Source organism: Bombina bombina, chromosome 6 (assembly GCF_027579735.1).
Source record: "Bombina bombina isolate aBomBom1 chromosome 6, aBomBom1.pri, whole genome shotgun sequence".
In the NCBI taxonomy this organism is placed as follows: Eukaryota; Metazoa; Chordata; class Amphibia; order Anura; family Bombinatoridae; genus Bombina; species Bombina bombina.
The window spans coordinates 327,771,010-327,796,423 of record NC_069504.1 but is presented as its reverse complement, the minus strand read 5'-3'; the positions used below and the strand labels follow the sequence as shown (position 1 = coordinate 327,796,423).

General features: G+C 38.7%; 1 protein-coding gene across 1 annotated transcript in view; it reads left to right on the top strand.

Moving 5' to 3' along the window:
* NEDD1 (NEDD1 gamma-tubulin ring complex targeting factor) overlaps positions 1-25,414 on the top strand; it is a 361,264-nt gene that overhangs the window by 80,669 nt on the left and 255,181 nt on the right. Inside the window, exons 8-11 of the mRNA XM_053719245.1 lie at positions 4,771-4,969; positions 5,694-5,825; positions 5,937-5,981; positions 22,089-22,291. Of these exons, the coding sequence (XP_053575220.1) occupies positions 4,771-4,969; positions 5,694-5,825; positions 5,937-5,981; positions 22,089-22,291 (579 nt within the window). The remainder of the gene's footprint in view (positions 1-4,770; positions 4,970-5,693; positions 5,826-5,936; positions 5,982-22,088; positions 22,292-25,414) is intronic.

The window sequence follows — 25,414 nt, the reverse complement described above, 5'->3', positions numbered from 1 at the left end:
TTTTGAGATCCTGATTTATGAGGGATATTGGGCAATAGCTGGAGCAGAATTTGTGTTTTTTACCCAGTTTTGGGATAATTGCAATCTTTGCTTGTAGTAACTCAGGGGGAATTACATGGCCTTCCATGATATGATTACAGAATTTAGTTAGATGAGGGATTAATATGTCTTTAAATATTTATAGTACTCGCCTGAGGAACCATCTGGATCAGCCGCTTTACCTGGTTTGAGATCCTTTTACAACTGCTGCTACTTCAGTGATCGATATGGGAGCATTAAGGATCTCACTATCCTCGAATGAGACAGATTTTAATTGGGCTTCCGGTAAAAAAACATTAGTTAAAGGGACACTGAACCCAAATTTTTTTATTTCGTGATTCAGATAGAGCATGCAATTTTAAGCAACTTTCTATTTTTCTCCTATTATCAAATTTTCTTCATTCTCTTGGTATCTTTATTTCAAAAGCAAGAATGTAAGTTTAGATGCCGGCCCATTTTTTTTGGAACAACCTGGGTTGTTCTTGCTGATTGGTGGATAAATTCACCCACCAATAAACAAGTGCTGTCCAGGGTACTGAACCAAAAATAGCTTAGATGCCTTCTTTTTCAAATAAAGATAGCAAGAGAACGAAGACAAATTAATAATAGGAGCAAATTAGAAATTTGCTTAAAATTGCATGCTTTATCTGAATCACGAAAGAAAAAATTTAAGTTCAGTGTCCCTTTAACTCATATAACAACAATATGCACAGTTTTGTTAATCAAATGCTAGTGGTATATATTAAATAGTGAAAACTAATCTCTAAACTGAAAGGTAGCAAGTCAACATCTAAAAGAATTAGCAAAGACAGCAGAGATTAAATTAGAAAGACATAAGCTTAATTTTAAAAAACCCCACTGATAAATCCAAATCTTTGTTCATGCCTTTTGGTTCGAGAGTTTCTAATTCGTATATCCAGAAGGATTCTCTTTGCATTAGCAACAACTCCCTATCCCCTCCCGTGAGTGGTTTCTCAATGTGATCAATGACTTGAAATTTAAGATGACTAATCGAATGGCCAGCTTTCAAAATGTGATTAGCAAGGGGTGCTTTTAAATTACCAGTACGGTATATCGATCACATCTTTGGAGTGTGGTTGGGCGACGTTGAATTTGTTAATTAATTAAATTTGGCTACTAACCACATAAAATTCAAGTTGGTCTGCAGTGCTGAAGCAGAGAGAATCCTTCTGGATATACAAATTAGAAACTCTCAAACCAAAGGGCATGAACAAAGATTGGGATTTATCAGTGTTTGTTTGTTTTTAAATTAAGCTTATGGGCTCTATTTATCATTCCAATTCTCCTATATTTTCTCCTAAAAGTTCTCATGAGAAATAATTCTCCTATTTATCATTCAAAAATGCTCCTAAAATTGGGCAAGTTCGACTGTAAAATTCTCCTACTCTGTTCTAACTCTCCTTGGAGAATATGTTCTCCAAAAAAGGGTTACATTAGATCTTTTTAGTCGTAGTTCATATAGTTCTCCTAATAATTCTTCTAGTTACAAATTTATCATTTATATTCTCCTGTGGAGGACTGAAAGTTCTCCTGCAAGTTCCTACCTTAAAGTTCTCAATAGCTAAAGTGGAGAACAGTATTAGAAATCTATTCTCTACCAGTTGTAGAAGCAGTTACACACAAAAAATGGCTCTGCAAGGTGAAAAAAATATCTATAACAAAGCACAATAATAATGGTTATTGGAGTGCAATAATAATTTGATGGAGTAAAAAAAAATATATAATGGAGCACCAAAATAATATTTAACAGAGTACAAAAAATGATATCTATTGGGGCATAAAAATAAGATATAAAAATGCGCTAAAATTGAAGCACAAAAACAATGAAAATGTAGATCTATTTTCATATATGAAAGTTTGCTGAAGAGGGGCGTTAACAAAGCTACTAGGAAGGCTGTATAAAGATTTCTATTGGGTTTACATATGATTGACATGGAGAATAGTTGCTTATTTTTAGTGATAAATAAGGAGAAGTTACTAATCCGACTGGAGAAATTTATCATTAGTTCTCCTCAGCTCTCTTTTTTATGATAAATATGGGCGCACATGTGCGCCTCTCCTAAGGAGAGCTGTGGAACTGATAGAACAGAAGGGAGAATTCCCCAAATGATTGATAAATGGAGCCCACTGTCTTTCTAATTTAATCTCATCAATTGCTGTATTTAATAATTCTTTTTGATGTTGACTTGCTACCTTTTAAGTTTAGAGATAATTTTTTTCACTATTTAATATATACCACTGAATAACAAATCTGTGAATACATTGTTGTTCTATGAGTAAAGAAAGAGTTACCACTTAAATTATCAATAGCGCCATCTAGTGGTATGTGAGTATATAAGTCATTATTGTATGTTTGTTTGGCATGACTAAGGGATAATACCCAGATACGTCGCCTGTTTGTTTTGTCTCAGTAACTACTGAATTAAAGTTACTTGGCGATCACCTTCATGCTTTTTTTGTTAGTCAAGTGTTTGTCAGCAACCCATACGCGGGGTGTTTCCATACTTCTAAGTAGTGACCTTTTGTTGTAGAGGAGGAGGTAGGTCTCGGCATCGTTCAACAAACCAAACAAATAATAGTGGATGAACATCATGGGAGTACACACATTCCCTATAGTAGGGACGTTTATGAGACGCATATAGTGACATCCCACTAACAGGGAGGGGTGCAGCTTAGTAAATTCTAAACATTAATATTAATATGAAATTAGTAACATTGAATGAAAATGAGAACAAAAATAACAGCAAGCAAGAATAACATGTTTTAATACTCTTTAGAACATATATTATAGTAATCTATAGGTGATCTTTAGGAGTCACTCATTTCAATAAAAGTACTTCGTAAAAGGATACGTGACCTCTGTATTCTTTATAGTTCTTCACTTATAAGGCTGCTCGATGGGGCGTTCCTCAGTAGGTTTGATTCTGAGACTCCAGTTCTGTGGATTATCAATTCTTATGTCTCTTCCGATTTACCTTTGTCCACTTGGGGAGACTGGAGGAATTAGTTTTACTCTGGGTCTTTGGATTTAGAGATGAGGTTTCTTCCGTAGGAATTGAGGGAGCTTCTAGTCCTAGAATTTGGCAGGCGTTGGAAATTTCATCCACTTCTCTCATGGTGATAGTTTTATTATCTTTCATGATATGGAGGGCGAAGGGAAATACCCATTTATATTAGGGTTTTTTTTTTCTTTCTCAGGAGTGAAGTTAAGGGGCGTAATAAGATTCTCCTTTGGAGTGTCCGGTTACTTGGGTCCTGGTAAAACTGAATTATTATGCCTCCCTGAAAATTGAAAATGGGATTATTTCTAGCCGATTGAAGTATCTTTTCTCTATCCCGGAAAAAGTTAGTTTAACTATTACATCATAAGGTGGGGGATTTCCCTCTGGGTTTTGCCTTAAGAGCCCTATGTGCTTGTTTAGTGTCATAGGTGGTGTCTTTGTTATCTCCGGTGATGTGTTTGAATAGTTGTTGGAGTTATTGGTGTCACTCTTTGTTGGAAATAGATTCAGGTATACCTTTTAAGTCTAACATTATTCCTGCAACTTCTGTTTTCAATATCCTCCAATTTATTTTGTAAGTCAGAGAGGACTTGTTGTTGAGAAGAGTGGGTTTGAGAGACAGTGGTAAGATCTACTGTAATAACCTCATTATGCTCTTCCAGAGTGCCAAGTCTACCTCATAGGTCAGCTATATCTGATCTAATCCTCTGTCAGGCTAGTTGTAACCGCTGTATGCATAGTCTATCTTGTCCCAAAAATTTTCAAAGTTGACAGATATATATTGTTTAGAAACAAGAGAGCGTAGGTCAGCTTTTGTAACAGGTGTTTGTTCCTCTGACATGTTAGTTAACACAGGGTCTTGTTCTGAATCCTCTTCAACTTCCATGTCTGCTTTTTCTATTAGTTTATGGGGTTAAGAGAGCTTGAAAAAGGTGTTCACTGCAGATGTTTTGTTGGATTTGTCCCCCTTAGTTAGTTTTCTTGCAGACATGTTCATGTATTATTTCCTATAGTATAATTTAGTGAATGGAAGCTGTATGTATGGATTGTGTTAACGTTGGTGTGAAGCTATCTCACTGATGGCTTTTAGCTGTTTGGAAGTTGTGCAGAGCTTCTATGCCTACTTTTGGGTTATGCCAGTCCCAAGAGGAAGTATGGCCCCTCAAAGCTTATAGTGTGGCAATGTAAAGAAATTTTACCATGAATTTCAGCCACTTCAGGAAGTCTCACTCAGAGCTTTGACTCTCTAATGGATAAATAGGATCATGTCCTTTTATACTGTTTACAAGGGTCCCAGAGGGTTGCTCAGAGGAGTCTGCCTCTTATCAGACAATTAGCCAAGGTCTTCGTTTGCAATTTGAGTCTGTCGATGCGGTAGTATTACTAATTTTTTTGCGCTGCTGCCCGGAGCTCAGAGACTGAGTGTAGTTCAATATTTTTTAATTTAAAGATGTTCACACTAAAATGTAATGCTTGTATGTGTGCAATTTATCCTCCCGATTCAAATGAACAAAATTGTCTTTAATGTCCCTTCAAGCTTCTTTTCAAAACACAACTAGAAAACATCTTACATTTTGTCTATTCAAAAGAATGATTAAGCCATGCTATTCAGGTGTCAGGGGCCATACAAGCTTTAGCAAATTATTTCTGATAACATGCAAAATGTATTAAATCATTCTGGTTATTTATTGTGTATTTTGTGCTTCAGTCCAGCAAAAGCTCATCTGGAAAATCTGTATCTACTGGTGTCAATAGGAAGTCCACAGTTAAGGCGGTTGGTGTTTCTGGAGGAATACATAGTGCAAACCTGCACAAGGATTTACCAGCTTCTGTCACTGCGCAACCATTACATCATACCACCGTTAATATGGATAGCAAAGGGATTGAACTTAATGAGGACAAATCAGGTAATATAGAAACATAGACTTCGTTTGGAACTTCAGAGTCTAACACATATTCTAATTTATTCAGAATGTTGTAGCTATAGTATTAGTTCTCAGCTCCTTCAGGGTTGCTTTTGAGGAAGATAGCTCTTTGTATTTAAGCAAATGGGGTGAAACCGAGTGGTCTGTGGTACAGTATAATAACCTCTCAGATAATACCTGTTTTACTCCCTGTTATGATTTGTATGATTTTTTTTTAATAATAAAATCCATAAGATATAAACCAGGATCTCTCCATGAATGAAGGAGATAATGGTTGGCAGCATATTGTGGGTCAGTGCTATAGCTCACTTTACTGTGTTTATTTTATCTCTAGAAGAGAGCCAGGGCAGCTCTCTGATAGATTTCACCGTCATATATTTTTTTTAATTTAAATACAAACTATTGTTTTTTTTTTAATAATGGAATATTTTCTTGCCTAACAACAACATTTCCCTCATCTAACTCTGCATTGACATCTTTCTCAATCTTGCAGTCCTCGCCTCCTGTTTCTCTACCACCTACCCTTCTAGATTGTACGTTCCCACAGGAATAGGGCCCTCAATTCCTCCTGTATGTGTTTGTAAATGTTGTCCTGTCTCTTACAAGTTTTATATTGTTTTATTTAAATGAATTGTATCCATGGACAGTGCTGTGGAATATGTTGGCGCTTCATAAAGTATAATAATAATAATCTTTATCTATACAGGTTTGCCTCGCAGTACCAGTCTTGATGTAATTCCATCAAAAGAAACAGATTTTGGCAAAGCATCTGAAATAAAATCTTTAGAATCCTTTGGGAGAGGCAGTTTAGGTGATATATTCTCTCCTGTACGAGATGGTAGGTTAACCAAAAAATATTGCTGATATATACCATACTCTAAATCTTTGTTTGTTTTTTTTGTTTTTGTTTTGTCATTACCTTTTATTTTGTATATCTGTATTTCTGTAGATGCTCATTTTAAAGGAACCGATGAATTAGTCTTGAAAGGAAATGGTGAGTAATAAATAAACAATTTAAAGATGTTTACACTAAAATATGCTTGTATGTGTGTAAGTTTTTTCCTCATAATTCAAATAAACAAAATTGTCTAATGTCCCTTCAAGCCTCTTTTTAAAACACACTTATGTAGTTACAAATAAAGGTTTTGTCAAACACTTAGAATTAAAGCAAAATAGTATAGAAGAATTGCTTTCTTCCTTAGCTGATGAGAGTCCATAGCTTCATAACATGTGGGAGGATATATTCCAGCCTATCAGGAGGAGGTCAATAACCCTCTCAGAACTTTAGCCCCTCCCACCTCCTCTCCAGTTTGTTATTGTCCTCTGAGGAGAGAGGTTATAGATTTTAGAGGTGCTCTACTATCAAAAGTTTATTTTTTCCATATGGTTCAGACCTGACTTGAGACCCAGTACCCTAGGCAACTTCACTCTTCACTTTGAATGAAACAGGGATGAGGATTACCTCAATTATGTTCTTTCCAGAACCCTATTGGGTAATCTAACAGCTATAACTGCCCTTAAGAGTTGCAGAGACCGAACTCTAGCCTCCACCTGTGGGGTTAAAGGAATATCCACAGTATCCTCTGCAGTATAGTTAATTGCACTGGATGGGCTCTACTGGATCAGCAACCTGTGAGGGAGAAAGGCCTCAGCATGCTGGTAAGACACAGTGGAGGGGTGCTTCAGTCAAGGTAACTGACTTATGCACTACACAGCCCAGGAGCTATCCAATAGTTCTCTCAGGTACTACATAACTAGGGGTCACAGCCTTACAACTGATAAACTTTACCTATGTGCTTAACATGGGAATTTAGGGGAATGCGGCACAGGATAGTTCTTATCTAGCATCCTTAGGACTCCTTAGCAGCTCAATGTACCATTTTTTACCTCAAAAACCTTTTCTTTTTGAAGACACGGTGAGTCCATGGAATCAATTACTGTTGAAAATATCACTCCTGGCCAGCAGGAGGAGGCAAAGAGCACCATAGCAAAGCTGTTGAGTATCACTTCCCTTCCCACAACCCCCAATCATTCTCTTTGCCTTCAGTGCAAGGAATAGATTAAGTTTTAAGTTTAGTTTATAATTGCTTCTGCTTGGAGAGTGTCTGAACTCTCAGCTTTGCAGTCTGATTCGCTTTATCTTATCTTTCATGCCGATAAGGCGGTCCTTTGTACTAAGGTTCCTTTCTAAAGTAAAATTGTTGTTCCTTCTCTTTGTCGTAGTTCTTCTTTTTTTAAGAATGTTTGTTGCACAACTTGATGGTTGTACGTGCTTTACAATTTAATTTACAGACGACTAAGGATTTCTCCAGTCTTCTGTCATTTTGGTTTGTTTCTCTGGGAAGCGTAAGGGTCAGAAAGCTTCTGTGACTTCTCCTTTCCTCTGGTTGAGAAGTATAATTGGTTTTGCTTATGAGACTGCTGGGCAGCAGTCTCCTGAGAGAATAACAGCTCTTTCCACTAGGGCTGTATATTCTTGGGTTTTCAAAATTGAAGCTTCTGTGGAATGGATTTGCAAGATTGCAACTTAGTCTTCTCTGCATTCCCTATCAAAATTTTACAAATTGGATTCTTTTGCTTTGACTGTGGTTCTTCAAGCAGTGGCGCCTTCTGTTTAGGTTACCTGTCTTGTCCCTCCCTAATCATCTGTGTCCTCTAGCTTTGGGTATTGATTCCCAACAGTAATTGATGATTCCGTGGACTCGCCGTATCTTAAGAAAAAAAAAATTATGCTTACCTGATAAATGCATTTCTTTCTTGACACGATGAGTCAAGGCCCTTCCTGTTTTTCAGACAGTTTTTTTTTTTATATATATAAACCTCAGGCACCTCTGCACCTTGTGTTATTTCCTTTCTCTCCTTTTCCTTTGGTTGAATGACTGGGGGTTGTGGGAAGGGAAGTGATACTTAAAGGGACACTGAACCCAATTTTTTTCTTTTGTGATTCAGATAGAGCATGACATTTTAAGCAACTTTCTAATTTACTCCTGTTATCAAATTTTCTTTATTCTCTTTGTATCTTTATTTGAAATGTAAGTTTAGATGCCGGCCCATTTTAAGTGAACAACCTGCGTTGTCCTTGCTGATTGGTGGATAAATTCATCCACCAATAAAAAAAAAGTGCTGTCCAGAGTTCTGAATAAAAAAAAAACTTAGATGCCTTCTTTTTCAATTAAAAATAGCAAGAGAACGAAGACAGATTGATAATAGGAATAAATTAGAAAGTTGCCTAAAATTGCATACTCTATCTGAATCACGAAAGAAAAAAGTTTGGTTCAGTGTCCCTTTAACAGCTTTGCTGTGGTGCTCTCTGCCTCCCCCTACTGGCCAGGAGTTATATTCCCAGGATTTTTTTTATATATATCTCAGATGCTTACATTTGCATACAAAAGTGTGTTTCAGATCTAGAGCTTTCAGGGGTAATCATACCAGTTCCGTTTCAGGAACAGGGTCTGGGGTTTTATTCAAATCTATTCATTGTCCCAAAAAAAAGATAATTCATTCAGGCCAGTTCTGGATCTGAAAATTTTGATTCGTTTTGTAAGAGTGCCATCTTTAGAAATGGTGACTATAAGGACTATTCTGCCTTTTATTCAGCAAGGTCATTATATGTCCACGATAGACTTACAGGATGCATATCTTCATATTCCGATTTATTTATTTATAAAATATTTTACCAGGAAGGATACTTTGAGATTTCTCTTGTTTTCATGTATGTCCTGGGTCCAAAAAAACATTGCATTGATACAATAGGGTACAATAAAATACAAAAACAATAATACACAATATATGCATTTTTTGTTTACATAGAACAGGTAGGAAATATATAATTAACCATGACAGGTGCATTCTGTTTTGAGATATGTAGAGAGGGATCTCTTAAAAGATATTAGGCTTGGAGAAGGTTTGAAAGTGTGCGGGAGGTCATTCCATAACTGTGGCGCTCTGTAGGAAAAGAAGGCTCGAGCTGCTTTCTTTTTGTATTGAGGCAAGCTAAATGTGCTGGTACTGGATCGGAGGTTATAGGAGGTGGGGGGAGCATTCTGCTCAGGTAGGATGGGAGTTTCCCAGAAAAGGCTCTTAAACACAAGGCAGGTTGTAGTGGAGTGATTCGGGCGAAAACCTGATTGATCAGGGGTCAGTTAGTTAGAAAGTTGGTGATACTCGCATAATTGCGTATGGACACATTTTTCTAAGATTCTTGACAATATTGGGAGCAATGATATAGGGCGATAGTTAGAAACCAAGGTTAGTTCCCCACTTTTATGAATAGGCACTACTCTTGCAGTTTTCCAGAGTTTGGGTATGTATCCAGACATCAAGGATTCATTAATTAGGGTTGTGACAGGCTTAGCAATTGCCGGAGCACTGAGCTTCAACAGCATTGCTGGGATTTGATCAGGTCCAGACTGGTTTTTCATTTTTAGATTATTAAGGTGTTTCTTAATGACATTGATGGGTACAGGTCTAAAATTGAACTTCTTTATATTGGGTCTTTGCTGTTTTAGTGGGGCCTGATCCACATTTGTTGTTTCAGGATGCGTGCCATTTATTAGTTTGTCAATCAGGGTGGTGGAGCATCCGACAAAATAATTGTTAAAGGCATTTGCTACTTCTAAGGGGAGTTGCAGGTTTTGGTTATCCACATTGACAGTGGAGGGTTGGGAGTGGATTGGTGGATTTTGTAAGTTATTTATGAGTTTCCAAAACTTTCTAGGGTTAGATATGTCATTGTTCAGATTTTCACAGAAATATTGGGCCTTGGCCAATTTTGTTTGTTTAGTGCATATATTTCGCCATACTCTATATACACAGTGATCGTTCATAGAGCCAGTATGCTTGAACTTTGACCACAATGAATCCCTAAACTGGTACATTTGAATGAGGTCAGCTGTGATCCAATTCAAGTGTGTTCCTTTTACTCTCACCTTACGCAGCGGGGCATGTAAATTCCAAACTTGTAGGAGTTCAGACTGAAATAATTCAAATGCAGATCTGGGATTAGGTTTAATCTGTGCTAGGGGAGGTTCTTGATGTCATTTAGAAATGATTGAATATTACATTTTTTGAAGGACCTGGTGATTTTAACCTTGGGAGAGGATTTAGATGCCTTTATTTTGCGCATGCAGTACACTAAGCAGTGGTCACTGAAATTGTTAGAGAGAACACCTGCCTCCTGGATTCTGTCGGGAGAAGTGGAGAGAATCCAGTCGAGCAGGGTATGATTATGGCTTTTGATGTTTATGCGAGTTGGGGAGGAGATTAATTACGTTAGCTGCAAAGATTTAAACAGTGAGCGACAACTGTTATTTCTCTTGTAAGGTGTATCCAGTCCACGGATCATCCATTACTTGCGGGATATTCTCATTCCCAACAGGAAGTTGCAAGAGGACACCCACAGCAGAGCTGTCTATATAGCTCCTCCCCTAACTGCCATATCCAGTCATTCTCTTGCAACTCTCAACAAACATGGAGGTAGTAAGAGAGAAGTGGTGAAATGTAGCTGTTATTTTACTTCAATCAAAAGTTTATTATTTTTAAATGGTACCGGAGTTGTACTATTTTGTTCCAGGCAGAAAAATAGAAGAATCTGCCTGTGATTTCTATGATCTTAGCAGGTTGTAACTAAGATCCATTGCTGTTCTCACACATGACTGAAGAGAGAGATAACTTCAGCGGGGGAATGAAATGCTGCTGATGCCAGATTTATGTAAGGTAAGCCTGAATACAGTGATTTAATAGCGACTGGTATCATGCTTACTTTCTGAGGTAATACTCTTTTATATTTACAATATAAAACGTTTGCTGGCATGTTTAAACGTTTTTATATATCCTTTGGTGATAAATTTGCCTAGAAACAGTTTCCTGAGGCTTTCCACTGTGTTAAGGCCCACAGCAAGGCTGTGGCAGTTTGGTGTGACTGTTAAAAAATGTCTAGATCGTTTTTTTGAGCCGGTTTTTGAACTAAGGGGTTAATCATCCATTTGCAAGTGGGTGCAATGTTGACTCAGGGAAGATGATGCAACCTGATTCTGATATTTCTACATTTTAAATTTAAGCTTGAGCACCTCCGCGTGTTACTCAGGGAGGTTTTAGCTGCTCTGAATGACTGTGATACAATTGCAGTGCCAGAGAAATTGTGTAGACTGGATAAATACTATGCAGTGCCGGTGTGTACTGATGTTTTTCCAATACCTAAAAGGTTTACAGAAATTATTACTAAGGAATGGGATAGACCAGGTGTGCCGTTCTCTCCCCCTCCTATTTTTAGAAAAATGTTTCCAATAGACGCCACCACACGGGACTTATGGCAGACAGTTCCTAAGGTGGAGGGAGCAGTTTCTACTCTAGCAAAGCGTACTACTATCCCTGTCGAGGACAGTTGTGCTTTCTTAGATCCAATGGATAAAAAGTTAGAGGGTTACCTTAAGAAAATGTTTATTCAACAAGGTTTTATCCTACAGCCCCTTGCATGCATTGCTCCTGTCACTGCTGCTGCGGCGTTCTGGTTTGAGTCTCTGGAAGAGGCTCTACAGGTAGCGACTCCATTGGATGACATACTTGACAAGCTTAGAGCACTTAAGCTAGCCAATTCTTTTGTTTCTGATGCCATTGTTCATTTGACTAAACTAACGGCTAAGAATTCTGGTTTTGCTATCCAGGCGCGCAGAGCGCTATGGCTTAAATCATGGTCAGCTGACGTTACTTCAAAGTCTAAGCTGCTTAACATTCCCTTCAAGGGGCAGACCCTATTTGGGCCTGGTTTGAAGGAGATTATTGCTGATATCACTGGAGGAAAAGGTCATGCCCTTCCTCAGGATAGGTCCAAATCAAGGGCCAAACAGTCTAATTTTCGTGCCTTTCGAAACTTCAAGGCAAGTGCGGCATCAACTTCCTCTAATGCATGAGGGAACTTTTGCTCAGTCCAAGACTGTCTGGAGACCTAACCAGACCTGGAACAAGGGTAAGCAAGCCAAAAAGCCTGCTGCTGCCTCTAAGACAGCATGAAGGAACGGCCCCCTATCCGATAACGGATCTAGTAGGGGGCAGACTTTCGCTCTTCGCCCAGGCGTGGGCAAAAGATGTTCAGAATCCCTGGGCGTTGGAAATTATATCCCAGGGATATCTTCTGGACTTCAAGGCTTCCCCCCCCAAAAGGGAGATTTCACCTTTCACAATTATCTTCAAACCAGATAAAGAGAGAGGCATTCTTACACTGTGTACAAGACCTCCTAGTTATGGGAGTGATCCATCCAGTTCCAAAGGAGGAACAGGGACAGGGATTTTACTCAAATCTGTTTGTAGTTCCAAAAAAAGAGGGAACCTTCAGACCAATTTTGGATCTTAAAGATCTTAAACAAATTCCTCAGAGTTCCATCATTCAAGATGGAGACTATTCATACCATCCTACCTATGATCCAGGAGGTTCAATACATGACTACAGTGGATTTAAAGGATGCTTATCTTCACATTCCGATACACAAAGATCATCATCAGTTTCTCAGGTTTGCCTTCATAGACAGGCATTACCAGTTTGTAGCTCTTCCCTTTGGGCTAGCTACAGCCCCAAGAATTTTTACGAAGGTTCTGGGGTCGCTTCTGGCGGTCCTAAGGCCGCGGGGCATAGCAGTGGCCCCTTATTTAGACGACATCCTAATTCAGGCGTCAAACTTCCAAATTACCAAGTCTCATACGGACATAGTGTTGGCATTTCTGAGGTCGCATGGGTGGAAGGTGAACGAGGAAAAGAGTTCTCTATCCCCCCTCAAAAGAGTTTCCTTCCTAGGGACTCTGATAGATTCTGTAGAAATGAAAATTTACCTGACGGAGTCCGGGTTATCAAAGCTTCTAAATTCCTGCCGTGTTCTTTATTCCATCCCTCGCCCTTCGGTGGCTCAGTGCATGGAAGTAATCGGCTTAATGGTAGCGGCAATGGACATAGTGCCATTTGCACGCTTACATCTCAGACCACTGCAACTCTGCATGCTCAGTCAGTGGAATGGGGATTACACAGATTTGTCCCCTCTACTAAATCTGGATCAAGAGACCAGGGATTCTCTTCTCTTGTGGCTATCTCGGGTCCATCTGTCCAAAGGTATGACCTTTCGCAGGCCAGATTGGACAATGGTGACGACAGATGCCAGCCTTCTAGGTTGGGGTGCAGTCTGGAACTCCCTGAAGGCTCAGGGATCGTGGACTCAGGAGGAGTCACTCCTTCCAATAAACATTCTGGAACTAAGAGCGATATTCAATGCTCTTCAGGCTTGGCCTCATTTAGCGACAATGAGGTTCATCAGATTTCAGTCGGACAACATCACGACTGTGGCTTACATCAACCATCAAGGGGGAACAAGGAGTTCCCTAGTAATGTTAGAAGTCTCAAAGATAATTTGCTGGGCAGAGATTCACTCTTGCCACCTATCAGCTATCCATATCCCAGGTGTAGAGAACTGGGAGGCGGATTTTCTAAGTCATCCGGGGGAGTGGGAACTCCATCCGGAGGTGTTTGCTCAATTGGTTCATCGTTGGGGCAAACCAGAACTGGATCTCATGGCGTCTCGCCAGAACGCCAAGCTTCCTTGTTACGGATCCAGGTCCAGGGACCCCAAGGCAACGCTGATAGATGCTCTAGCAGTGCCTTGGTCCTTCAACCTGGCTTATGTGTTTCCACCGTTTCCTCTGCTCCCTCGTCTGATTGCCAAAATCAAGCAAGAGAGAGCATCGGTGATCTTGATAGCGCCTGCGTGGCCACGCAGGACTTGGTATGCAGATCTGGTGGACATGTCATCCTTTCCACCATGGACTCTGCCGCTGAGACAGGACCTTCTACTTCAAGGTCCTTTCAACCATCCAAATCTAATTTCTCTGAGGCTTTCTGCCTGGAGATTTAAACGCTTGATTTTATCAAAGCGTGGTTTCTCCGAGTCAGTCATTGATACCTTAATTCAGGCACGAAAGCCTGTCACCTGGAAAATCTATCATAAGATATGGCGGAAATATCTTTATTGGTGTGAATCCAAGGGCTACTCATGGAGTAAAGTCAGGATTCCCAGGATATTATCTTTTCTCCAAGAAGGATTGGAGAAAGGATTGTCAGCTAGTTCCTTAAAGGGACAGATTTCTGCGCTTTTGCACAAGCGTCTGGCGGATGTCCCAGACGTTCAGGCATTTTGTCAGGCTTTAGTTAGAATCAAGCCTGTGTTTAAACCTGTTGCTCAACCATGGAGTTTAAATTTGGTTCTTAAAGTTCTTCAGGGGGTTCCGTTTGAACCTCTTCATTCCATAGATATCAAACTTTTATCTTGGAAATTTCTTTTTTTGGTAGCTATTTCCTCGGCTCGTAGAGTTTCCGAGTTATCTGCCTTACAATGTGATTCTCCTTATCTGATCTTCCATGCAGATAAGGTAGTTCTGCGTACCAAACCTGGGTTTTTACCTAAGGTGGTATCTAATAAGAATATCAATCAAGAGATTGTTGTTCCGTCTTTGTGTCCTAATCCTTCTTCAAAGAAGGAACGTCTATTACACAATCTGGACGTGGTTCGTGCTTTAAAGTTTTACTTGCAAGCTACTAAAGATTTTCGTCAAACATCTGCTTTGTTTGTTGTCTACTCTGGACAGAGGAGAGGTCAAAAGGCTTCGGCAACCTCTTTCTTTTTGGCTAAAAAGCATAATCCGCTTAGCTTATGAGACTGCTGGCCAGCAGCCTCCAGAAATAATTACAGCTCATTGTACTAGAGCTGTGGCTTCCACATGGGCCTTTAAAAATGAGGCTTCTGTTGAACAGATCTGCAAGGCGGCGACTTGGTCTTCGCTTCATACTTTTTCAAAATTCTACAAATTTGATACTTTTGCTTCTTCGGAGGCTATTTTTGGGAGAAAGGTTTTACAGGCAGTGGTACCTTCCGTTTAAGTACCTGCCTTGTCCCTCCCTTCATCCGTGTACTTTAGCTTTGGTATTGGTATCCCACAAGTAATGGATGATCCGTGGACTGGATACACCTTACAAGAGAAAACATAATTTATGCTTACCTGATAAATTTATTTCTCTTGTGGTGTATCCAGTCCACGGCCCGCCCTGTCATTTTAAGGCAGGTATTTTTTAATTTTAAACTACAGTCACCACTGCACCCTATGGTTTCTCCTTTCTCTGTTTGTTTTCGGTCGAATGGCTGAATATGGCAGTTAGGGGAGGAGCTATATAGACAGCTCTGCTGTGGGTGTCCTCTTGCAACTTCCTGTTGGGAATGAGAATATCCCACAAGTAATGGATGATCCGTGGACTGGATACACCACAAGAGAAATAAATGTATCAGGTAAGCATAAATTATGTTTTTTTGAATTCAGCCAATCAATGTTAAAATCTCCAAAAACCTAAATTTCACTTTTTGGGTTTTGAGCTATGGATTCACTAAGGAGATGTGCTATGTCTGAAATGGAATGCACAGGGGGGGGGGGGGAAGCTAGGTGGGCGGTAGATTCCTGCAACAATGATTGATTTACTGCACGGGATCTCAATTGTGCCAGAAAGGAAATCAAAGGTGGCAGTAGAGCTAGATTTTTGTAAGGGGGTGAACTTTGTGGAATTGTCAACATAAATTACAATGCCGCCTCCTCTCTTTGCTCTGTTATTTCTATGGCATGAATACCCATGTATTGCAATGGCAGAGTCAGGTATTTTTGCAGTTTGCCACGATTCGGAGATCACAATGATTTTGGGCTTGTATTGTAAACCCCAATCTTGCAGTGCATCGATTTTTGGTAGTAAACTGTGGATATTACAGTGCATAAAGGAGAGGCCTTTATTAACTGGAAGGCTAGGAATGGAATTTGCTGGGGGACCAGGGTTAGACTCTACATCATTTGCAAGGGCAAGTAACATAAGGAATATGAATTTGGACATAGTTTTTGTTTGGCTATATAGTGAATGGCATACTTTATAATTTTGTGAGGTGTGGGTAGGAGGGTTATTTTTTATAACTCTCCACCAGCGGATGTTGCAGATCAGTGTTTGCAGCTGTCAGTTTAGGAGAATGAAAGGTGTGTGTGTGTGTGGGAGACTATAAATGAGGGAATGAGCTTGGGGTGAGGGGTGGGAAACTATCTTCCAGAGACTACCTGTTGCAAAGGGCTGTGTGTCAGCTGAAGTAAGTTGCTCTGTGAATTGTCTTGAAAGATTGTGGCAAATATACTTTAAAATTCAGCTGTTGCAAAGGCTGTGTCAGCTGAAGTAAGTTGCTCTGTGAATTTTCTTGAAAGATTGTGATTCATCCAGACCACTATCGGTTTCTGAGATTCTCTTTTCTAGGCAAGCATTACTAATTTGTCGCTCTTCCATTTGGCGTAGTGACAGCTCCAAGAATTTTTTCAAAGGTTCTCGGTGCCCTACTCTCTGTAATCAGAGAACAGGGTATTGCAGTGTTTCCTTATTTGGACAATATCTTGGTACTAGCTCAGTCTTTACATTCTGCCGAATCTCTCATAAATCAACTAGTGTTGTTTCTTCAAAGACATGGTTGGAGGATCAATTTACCAAAAAGTTCCTTGATTCCTCAGACAAGGGTCACCTTTTTAGGTTTCCAGATTGATTCAGTGTCCATCACTCTGTCTCTAACAGACAAGAGAAGAATAAAAATTAGCATTTTAGGATAAACAAAAATTGCCTTTATATTTGAGTAAGGCAAAATATATATCAACATTCGAATCTTGGTCAGTAACAAACTTTATATTTTAAGAGCTTGCTGCCCAGAAAAAGGGTACATTTAAAAAAAAAAAAAAAAAAAAAAAAAAAAAAAAAAGCACCTAAGAAACATCAACCACAAAAAAAAGAAAACTGGCATAGTCCTGGCTAGTGTGCCGGGGAGGAGAAGGAATGCCGGGGGCAGAGGGAAGCCCATCAACAGAAGGCGAAAACGCGTTTATAGTAAAGACCTCCATGTGGCCGGCAGTTCATTGGTGGATATCCAATGTCTAACCTGGATTTTACTAAACGTTTGATAATTTGTAGTTGTACATTTAACGGCTGTGACTCTATTACCTTTAACCATTTGGAGAAAAAAAGTTTTAATATTTTCTCTGACTCTGGTTAACACGCATTTCTATTCTCAATACACAGTATCTATGTCAAGCTTAGTATCAACATACCTAGTTCACAAATAAGGAATCTAGAGTTTGATTAGACTTGTGGATCCTGTTCTCCTCTACAATTATCTATTATGTGTTTTTACATATTTTTTGTAATGCAGAAGGTGTCTGATTCAAGTTTTTCTTCAGCCCTCCTGTGCTTCAAGGACAAAGCAGTGTCTGCAAACCCAGAATCAGACTCATTCTCAGGTGCAGGTGTGACAAGGGTGCTATGCTCAGTATTTTACCTAGCAAATGTGGAAGGTAAGCACTAATGCTCAGGCCGCTTTTACAATGTCTTACCAGGTTCCTATTTTCCCTATGGCTATCTCAAAGGTACTTGTTTTCCTTGCTCTATATCATTTAGGTATCCTTTTTTGCTTTATTTTCTTTTTCAGTGCTCTCATCAGCACTCGCCTGGGCAAGGGGAACATCTAGAGGTTTTGAGGGATGCAAGGAGTTAGGTTCCACTTAACATTATGGAACTCAGAGCGTTTCTTAGAGCTCTTCAGGCCATGGTCCATTCTCAGTCAAGTTTCATCTCCATTTCTTAAATTACATCTTTTAGGGCTGCATCTAACGATTATTTTCATAATCGATTAATCGGCCGATTATTTTTTCGACTAATCGGATAAAAAGAGAATCAATAATAGTTTACCATGTTTTAAATTAAAATCCACATAATGAGTGTTACAAATATAAACTTAAGACTAAAACTTTACATTAACACAACTGTTTCTTCAATTTTTAAGCAGCAGAGCACAGTTTTATAATTAAACAAAACAAAACCACAAACTGTTTGAAAAGAGGTAGAACTAGAAAGAGTTAGACTATCACTGTTGATAACATTCTGTTATTCACTCTTTCAGAAACTTTGCATTGAAATGCAAAAATCTCAAAATGTCCACATGCTTCTGGCTAAGGCTGGTTCTCTGTTTGCAGCTATATTTCCTGCAGCAGAGAAAAGACTGTTTAGGTGTATAAGTAGGGTTTTTCCAATTTCACCAAAGTGGGATATTAATCTTTGTTATCTCTTCACCAATGCTTAGTGTTTTCTACCTTTGCAAGGGGCCTCTCAATAAAGTAGCCCTTGACTTCATTCTAACATAAAAATATCTTGAATATCTGTATGCAATGGTAAATAACCAGATATAAGGTTAGGGGAAATATCTAGTCCGCTCTAAAAATAACGAATATATACTTAGAAAGGTTGAATCTGGTACATAATATCACAATTTATTAAAAATATAAAAAAACAAAAAACAAAATCAAAAGCGCTAAGGACTGTATATCAATAACAGGACAAAGCCTTACACATTTATTTATACAGTACATATAATCAGCAATAGCAAGCAATACGCTAATAATTGTGCAAACAGATAATAGTGCACATCAATTTAAATAACTCCCATCAATCTAGGGGCAAGGTGTAAATAACAAGCTCAGCACTATATCATGCAAAGCATAGTTCCAAATCACCAAATTTAATATAAACAATCCAAATGATGACTATTATATCTGGGTTGCACATAAGCCAGGGGTAGTTGTAAACGTATACTGTCCTGAAAAAGTGAAAAGTAGATATCTGTAGTAGACGTCCTGTAGGCTAAGGAAATAACCATAAAACACAATACCATATGCAGGAGTTCATTGGAGTGAAGCAGCTGGTGTTATGCACAGACCAACTAATTGCAAACCGATTAATCGATTATGAGATTCGTTGACAACTATTTTCATAATCGATTATGACGATTAGTTGTTGCAGCTCTAACATCTTTACAGTGGTTGCTTTAAACAACTATCAAGGAGGGACTTGCATCTCCCTCACCATGCAAGAAATGTCTCTTTCGGTTATGAATAGAGAAGGAAAGCTGTTCTCTATCAACTTTGTATTCAAGGAGTGAACAATTGGGACGCAGACTACTTTCTTTAATCAGTTTAGTCAGGAGAATAGGTTCTTCATCAAGACACATTCTACCAGTTTATTCAAGATTGGGTTTCACCATGTATAGATCTAATGGTGTGCAAGCTGAATCAGAGCTTCAAGCATATTTGCCAGATATAGAGGCTCCAAAGCTCTATAATAGATGCCTTAGTTTGTCCCTGAATATTTCATTTAAGGTTCCTGTTTTCCCAATTCTTTCAAGAACAATTGCAAGAATCAAACAGGATTCGGCTGCAGTAATTTTCATAGCTTTGGTGCAGGCCTGCAGAAGTCTTTTCTTCCTACATGGACCCTACCCCTAAGGAAGGATCTTCTGTCTCAAGGAACTGTGTTTCACCCAGATCTCAGTTTGCTGAATTTGATAGCGTAAAGGTTAAAGGGACAGTCAACACCAGAATTTTTGTTGTTTAAAAAGCTTGATAATCCCTTTATTACCCATTCCCCAGTTTTGCATAACCAACACAGTTATAATAATACATGTCTTACCTCTGTAATTACCTTGTATCTAAGCCTCTGCAGACTGCCCCCTTATTTCAGTTCATTTGATAGACTTGCATTTTATCCAATCAGTGCTCACTCCTCGATAAATTGACGTGCGTGAGCTCAATGTTATCTATGTGAAACACATGAACGAATGTCCTCTAGTGGTGAAAAACTGTTGAAATGCTTTCAGATTAGAGGCAGCCTTTAAGAACCTTCTATGTTTAGCTTTCAACTAAGAATATCAAGAGAATAAAGCAAAATTGGTGATAAAAGTAAATTAGAAAGTTGTTTAAAAGTATGTGCCGTATTTGAATCATGAATGTTTTTTTTGGACATGACTGTCCCTTTTTAAACACTTAGACCTCAAGATCAGTGGTTTCTCTGACTCTGATATCTATACTTTGCTTCATGCAAGTAAGCCAGTTAAGCAGAGAATTTATCATAACATATGGAAAGCTTACTTTCTTTGGTGTCCTCCTTGCGTTTTTTTTTCTTGGAAATCCTTTAAAATTCCCAGAATACTTCAGTTCCTTCAGGATGAACTAGATAAGGGCCTATCGGCTAGCTCTCTAAAGGATTAGATATCAAAAAGTTGGCTAAGGTGCCAGATGTTCAAACTTTTTTGTTCAAGCCCTGGTGAGAATTTGTCCTGTTGATAGACCAATTTTCCTCCTTGGTACTTGAACTTTGTTCTCTCTGTTCTGCAAGGTTCTCCTTTTGAAAGTCTGCATATTTTATACTTAAAATGTTGTCCTGGAAGGTTCTTTTCTTCCTGTGGACCAAATATGATTTTCTTCCAAAGGTTGTATCTTCAGAAATCTTTAATCAGGAAATAGTTGTTCCTCCTTTGTGATCAAGGTCTTCTAATTCAAAAGGAAAAATTACTTCAAAACCTAGATGTTGTCAGAGCTTTAAAGTTCTATATTCAGGCTACTAAAGACATTAGACAAACTAAACACTTTTTCAAATTTTATCATTTGACATTGATGCTTCTTCTTGTGCGGGTTTTGGTAGGAAACTCCTTCAGGCCGCAGTGTCCGGCAAATAGGAACTGCCTACTTTTTGTTCCACCCATTTACATGGACTTTCAGCTTGGGTATTGTATCCCACATTTTATGAAGCTATGGACTCTCATCAGCTAAGAAGGAAAACAGAATTTATACTTACTTATAAATGTATTTCCTTCAGGCTGATGAGTCCATAGCCACCACCCTATTTTACTATATGGGTGCCAGTTCTCATTTGCACCTCCTAACCCTGCTTTTTCTGTCTCTCCTACCTTTTTTTCTGTTTCTCTTCTGCTCAGCTATACGTAAACGGGAGAGGAGGTGGGAGAGGCTAAAGCTCTGTGACGGTTATTGACCTCCTCCTGATAGACTCAAATATATCCCACATATTATAAAGCTATGGACTCTCATCAGCCCGAAGGAAATAGATTTATCAGTAGGTATATATTCTGTTTTTCATACTTAAGGTGGGGAAAGACCTTAACAGTGTAAAACAGAATTTTATATTTACATTTCAGATTTACTATGAAGAATGTTCAGCTTTTTACATGGTCTCATATCAAACTTATTGGCCAACAAAATTACAAATTTTCCCTTTTCAATATGTTGCAACATTAGACCTTTGGCATTACACCAGCTTATAAAAAAGTAACCTTCTGTATAATTAGGCTAGCTTTAAATAAATGTATGTATTGTAAGTAATCACCAATATGTAGCTGGGTTAGACAATTTGCAGCATTCTGCAGAATATTAAGTTTATATAATATGTTCTCTGGCCTATTTAGGTAATATCAAAATGTTGTATTATTTTACGGTTGGCGTGTGCATTCTGATACTTTGGTAGCATCCAAATGCAGAAGAAGGCAGCCACTCGTACCATTAGGCTCTTTTCGGAGCCACATTTATTCTTGTAAAAGTGCAACACACTAAGATCTGTGCACACTCAGTGTGTTGTACTTTCACAAGAATAAATATGGCTCCGAAAAGAGCCGGACAACTTCTTTCACATTTGGATGCTATAGAAGCATCAGAATGCACATCCCTGTTTTACAGTATAGAAAGTGACACGTGCAAAAACAAACAAACTACTAAATACATTTTCTTTATTTGTTAAAAAAACCCCCAGTATATTATGGGGTAAATTTATTAAGTTGAGTTCACAGCTTTTCCTGCAATGTGGGGCAGGTTTGCATAAGTGAGCCTGCTGCCACATATTTAAGGAGCACAAATTGCTTTTTTTTCCTCTCCGCCATCCCTGAAGTGGTGAGATCAATCAACCCGACACCCACTCATTCACAGTGAATCCTCTTGTACAATGATACATTTTGCTGTGCGATGACACATCAGAAGTGGTGATTGCAGACAGGTTCACTATTTGCAAGACTGTCCGCCTGCAGGGATGGTACATTTACCCCTACAGACATGTGTATGTAATTCATAGGAATGACTGCAGAAGCCTCAAAATGGCTTTAGCATAGTGAGGTGAAATTACTCAACAGTGAAAAAGTAAAACATTTTAAATTCAAATTTTTCCTCCCACAAGATCTGGACTATCTTTCTCAGTTCAGTGCAATTCCTTCGACAAGGCGAAATCCTGTGGGAACTAATGCACAAGGAATAAATTCTTCTCCTTTACATTTTCTTATTGGAAGCCCAATAAAGGAAGAAGATGAAAGTCAAGACTCAGAGTTGAATGGAAGTAAAAAGAACGTTCCACAACAAGATTTAAAAGAAAATACAAGACAGGTATGCGCTCTTCTTCCAGTTTAAAAAATTGCATTGTCAACAGTCATACGTATGTAAGTTTTTGTTTTAGAACTAAGAATAGAAGTCTATTGGCAAAATATGGATCATATTAAAGGGACATGAAACCCACATTTTTTCTTTCATGATTCAGAGCATTTTTTTTTTAAACAACTTTCCAATTTACTTCTATTATCTAATTTGTTTAGTTGTCTTGGTATCTTTTATTGAAAGGGATACCTAGGTAGGCTTATAAGATGCTGATTGGTAGCTGCACATATATGTCTCATGTTGTTTTGTGTGTGTATGTATGTATATAGAGTAGATTTCGTGTCTGTTCCTATTACAAAACATAATTATAAACTCTACACACAGTAAGTCTGGAAATATCTTGCAAGCAGAGCAAAAAAAAAAAAATGTATATGTGTTTATATATATATATATATATGTGTGTGTGTGTGTGTGTGTGTGTGTATATATATATATATATATATATATATATATATATATATATATATATATATACCAATACCAAGAATGATGTGCCCAGCACACTTTAAAAGTTCCAACAATCTTGGTGCCCTTCAAAACAAATGATAGTGCTGCAGATTAAGGAAAAGCACTCCTCCGGATTTAGTCAAATATAAACATTTATTAGTATAAACGTTTTCGGGGTTGCCCCTGTCCTCAGATACAATCTAGATGAAAAAATTCTACTCATTACACTATATACCCTCTCACCCAGTGGACATCTCTGCCTGAAGTGTGCAAAGAGCCGCAATGCATGAAGGTCACTACGGATGCCCGCACTGGCCAAATGTCAGATCTAAAAATGGAAACCATAATAAGATGCACAACGTTACAGAAATAAATATAACATATGCAGACAATTGCGCATAAACATGAACATAAATGTGGAAAACATAGTAACCAATAGACGAACTTAGCTAAGATAAAGATGTTGAGAAAATGGGCTATTTAACTTTCTAGACCTCAAGCATAATCAAAAGTGGCAATAGTGAACTAATAAGGAATGCAACCAACCAAACATCTAAGAGGGCACAATATAAAGCAAAACACAAGTAGTGATGTCTACTTGATATAGTAAAGTTAGTTAAACTATATATACATACATCCTACCGAATAGAGAAATATTAATGAAAAGGCTAACCCTGCTACATATTCCCACAAAATGTTAAACCAAGGGGCAATCTAGAATAAAATCATAGAGGGGCAAATATAAGCCTAACATTATAATAAATTAGTTAAGCAGCAAGGCTAACCTAATTCCATAAAGGCAACAAAAGTGTTACATGAAGTCACATATTCAGAACATTTTAAAACCTAATAGATATTCTACAATAATTTAAACATTCACATACATATAATGCAATAATATACAAACATGTATACAGAGATCCCAATGTGATCAAAGAAAACATTGGAGATCCAATTTAACATTGAGACCCTTCGGGACCAGGGTATCCAGAGTATGTATTTGTTTATTCTCCCTCTGCAGGAGTATCCTACCCCTGTCTCCACCTCTCGTCAAGAGGGTAATATGGTCAATGATGACACATCTAACGTCTGCCACAGTATGCTGCATCTTGAGGAAATGCCTCGCTACAGGCTGGTTTGATGTCCCAGTGCCCAGAGCGATTGGTTGGCCATCCTGGTACGCAGTTCGTCTTGGGTTTTCCCAATAAAGAACAAACCACAGGGACAATGGAGCATGTACACCACGTATTTCGTGGTGCAGGTGACCCTATGCTTAATTTCATATTTTTTATTTCTCCATGGATGTGTGAAGAACTTGCATTGTGAGAGTCCACTGCAGGTAATGCACCCGCTGCAACGGCAGGTAATACAACCCGCTAAATTTCTGTTGGTGCCTAACCAAGTCCTGGTTATGTAGCTGGGTCTGAAATTAGCACGTAAGAGCAGATCCTTAATTGATCACCCCCCCCGTAACCAATCATAAGGGGTCCCATGTTAGTAAAAGGCAATGTACTATCGGTAGTGAGAATGTCCCAGTTCTTTTGCATGATACCCGGGATTACCAATGCATCAAAGTTGAATTCAGTCGAAAAGACCAACCTTTCAAGCAGTTTCTTAGCTTTCTTTGTTAGTGCCTCTGATTGGTCCATATTCTTGCACACTGTCAAAGCCGAATTCAGCTGGGTCGCTTTGTAGCCTCTTTCGGCAAACCTTGAATATATATCCTGGAGTTGTGATAATTTATTATCATTGTTGGTGTTGTTCCTCACCACCCTCTTGAATTGTGACATAGGAAGAGATTTTTTGAGGCTGGGAGGATGACAGCTTGTTGCCTCCAGGATGGAATTCCAATCCGTGGTTTTGCTGAAAAGTGATGTGGTCAAAGCCAATCCTGTCTTGGTGATCCTCAGATCCAAGAAGTCGACACTCGCATCACTTGATGTCATTTTGAATCTTAGATGTTCATTTTCATGATTCAAGAAATTAAACCAGGTCTCCAGATCTTCTGATGACCCACGCCAGATGACAAACAGGTCATCGATATAAAGCTTGAATAGGAGTATCCTGAGATCATAAGAGTGTAGTACCCTCCTGTTCAAATAGGGCCATATATTAATTGGCATAGGATGGGGCCACATTGGACCCCATCGCAGTGCCAGAGGTTTGCAAGTCGTTATCCATCTCAAATTTAAAAGTTATACTGTAGACAAAATTTCAATAGTTCCAATATTGCTTCTTTTTGTGGTCCAACATACGGATGCTTTCCAAGATGTGTGTTGATGGCTCTGATCCCCCCATCATGGAGTATAACGGTGTACAGACTGGTGACATCCAGAGTGACCAGGATTTCACCAGCTCCCCAATTGTTATATTCCTGAAGTATCTCAATAAGTTGTATGGAATCTAATAGGAATGGTGGACAGTGCATAACCAGTGGTTGTAAGATGCTATCCACAAAGGTGGCTAGAGGCTGAAGAATTGAATCTCTGGCAGACATAATCGGTCTGCCAGGGGGCTTGGTTTGGTGCTTGTGCACCTTGGGTAACGTGTAGAGAACAGGTACTGTGAAATCCACTCTGAGATAGTCCCCAAGTTCTTTAGAAATGTATGCCTGTTAGACAAGGAATG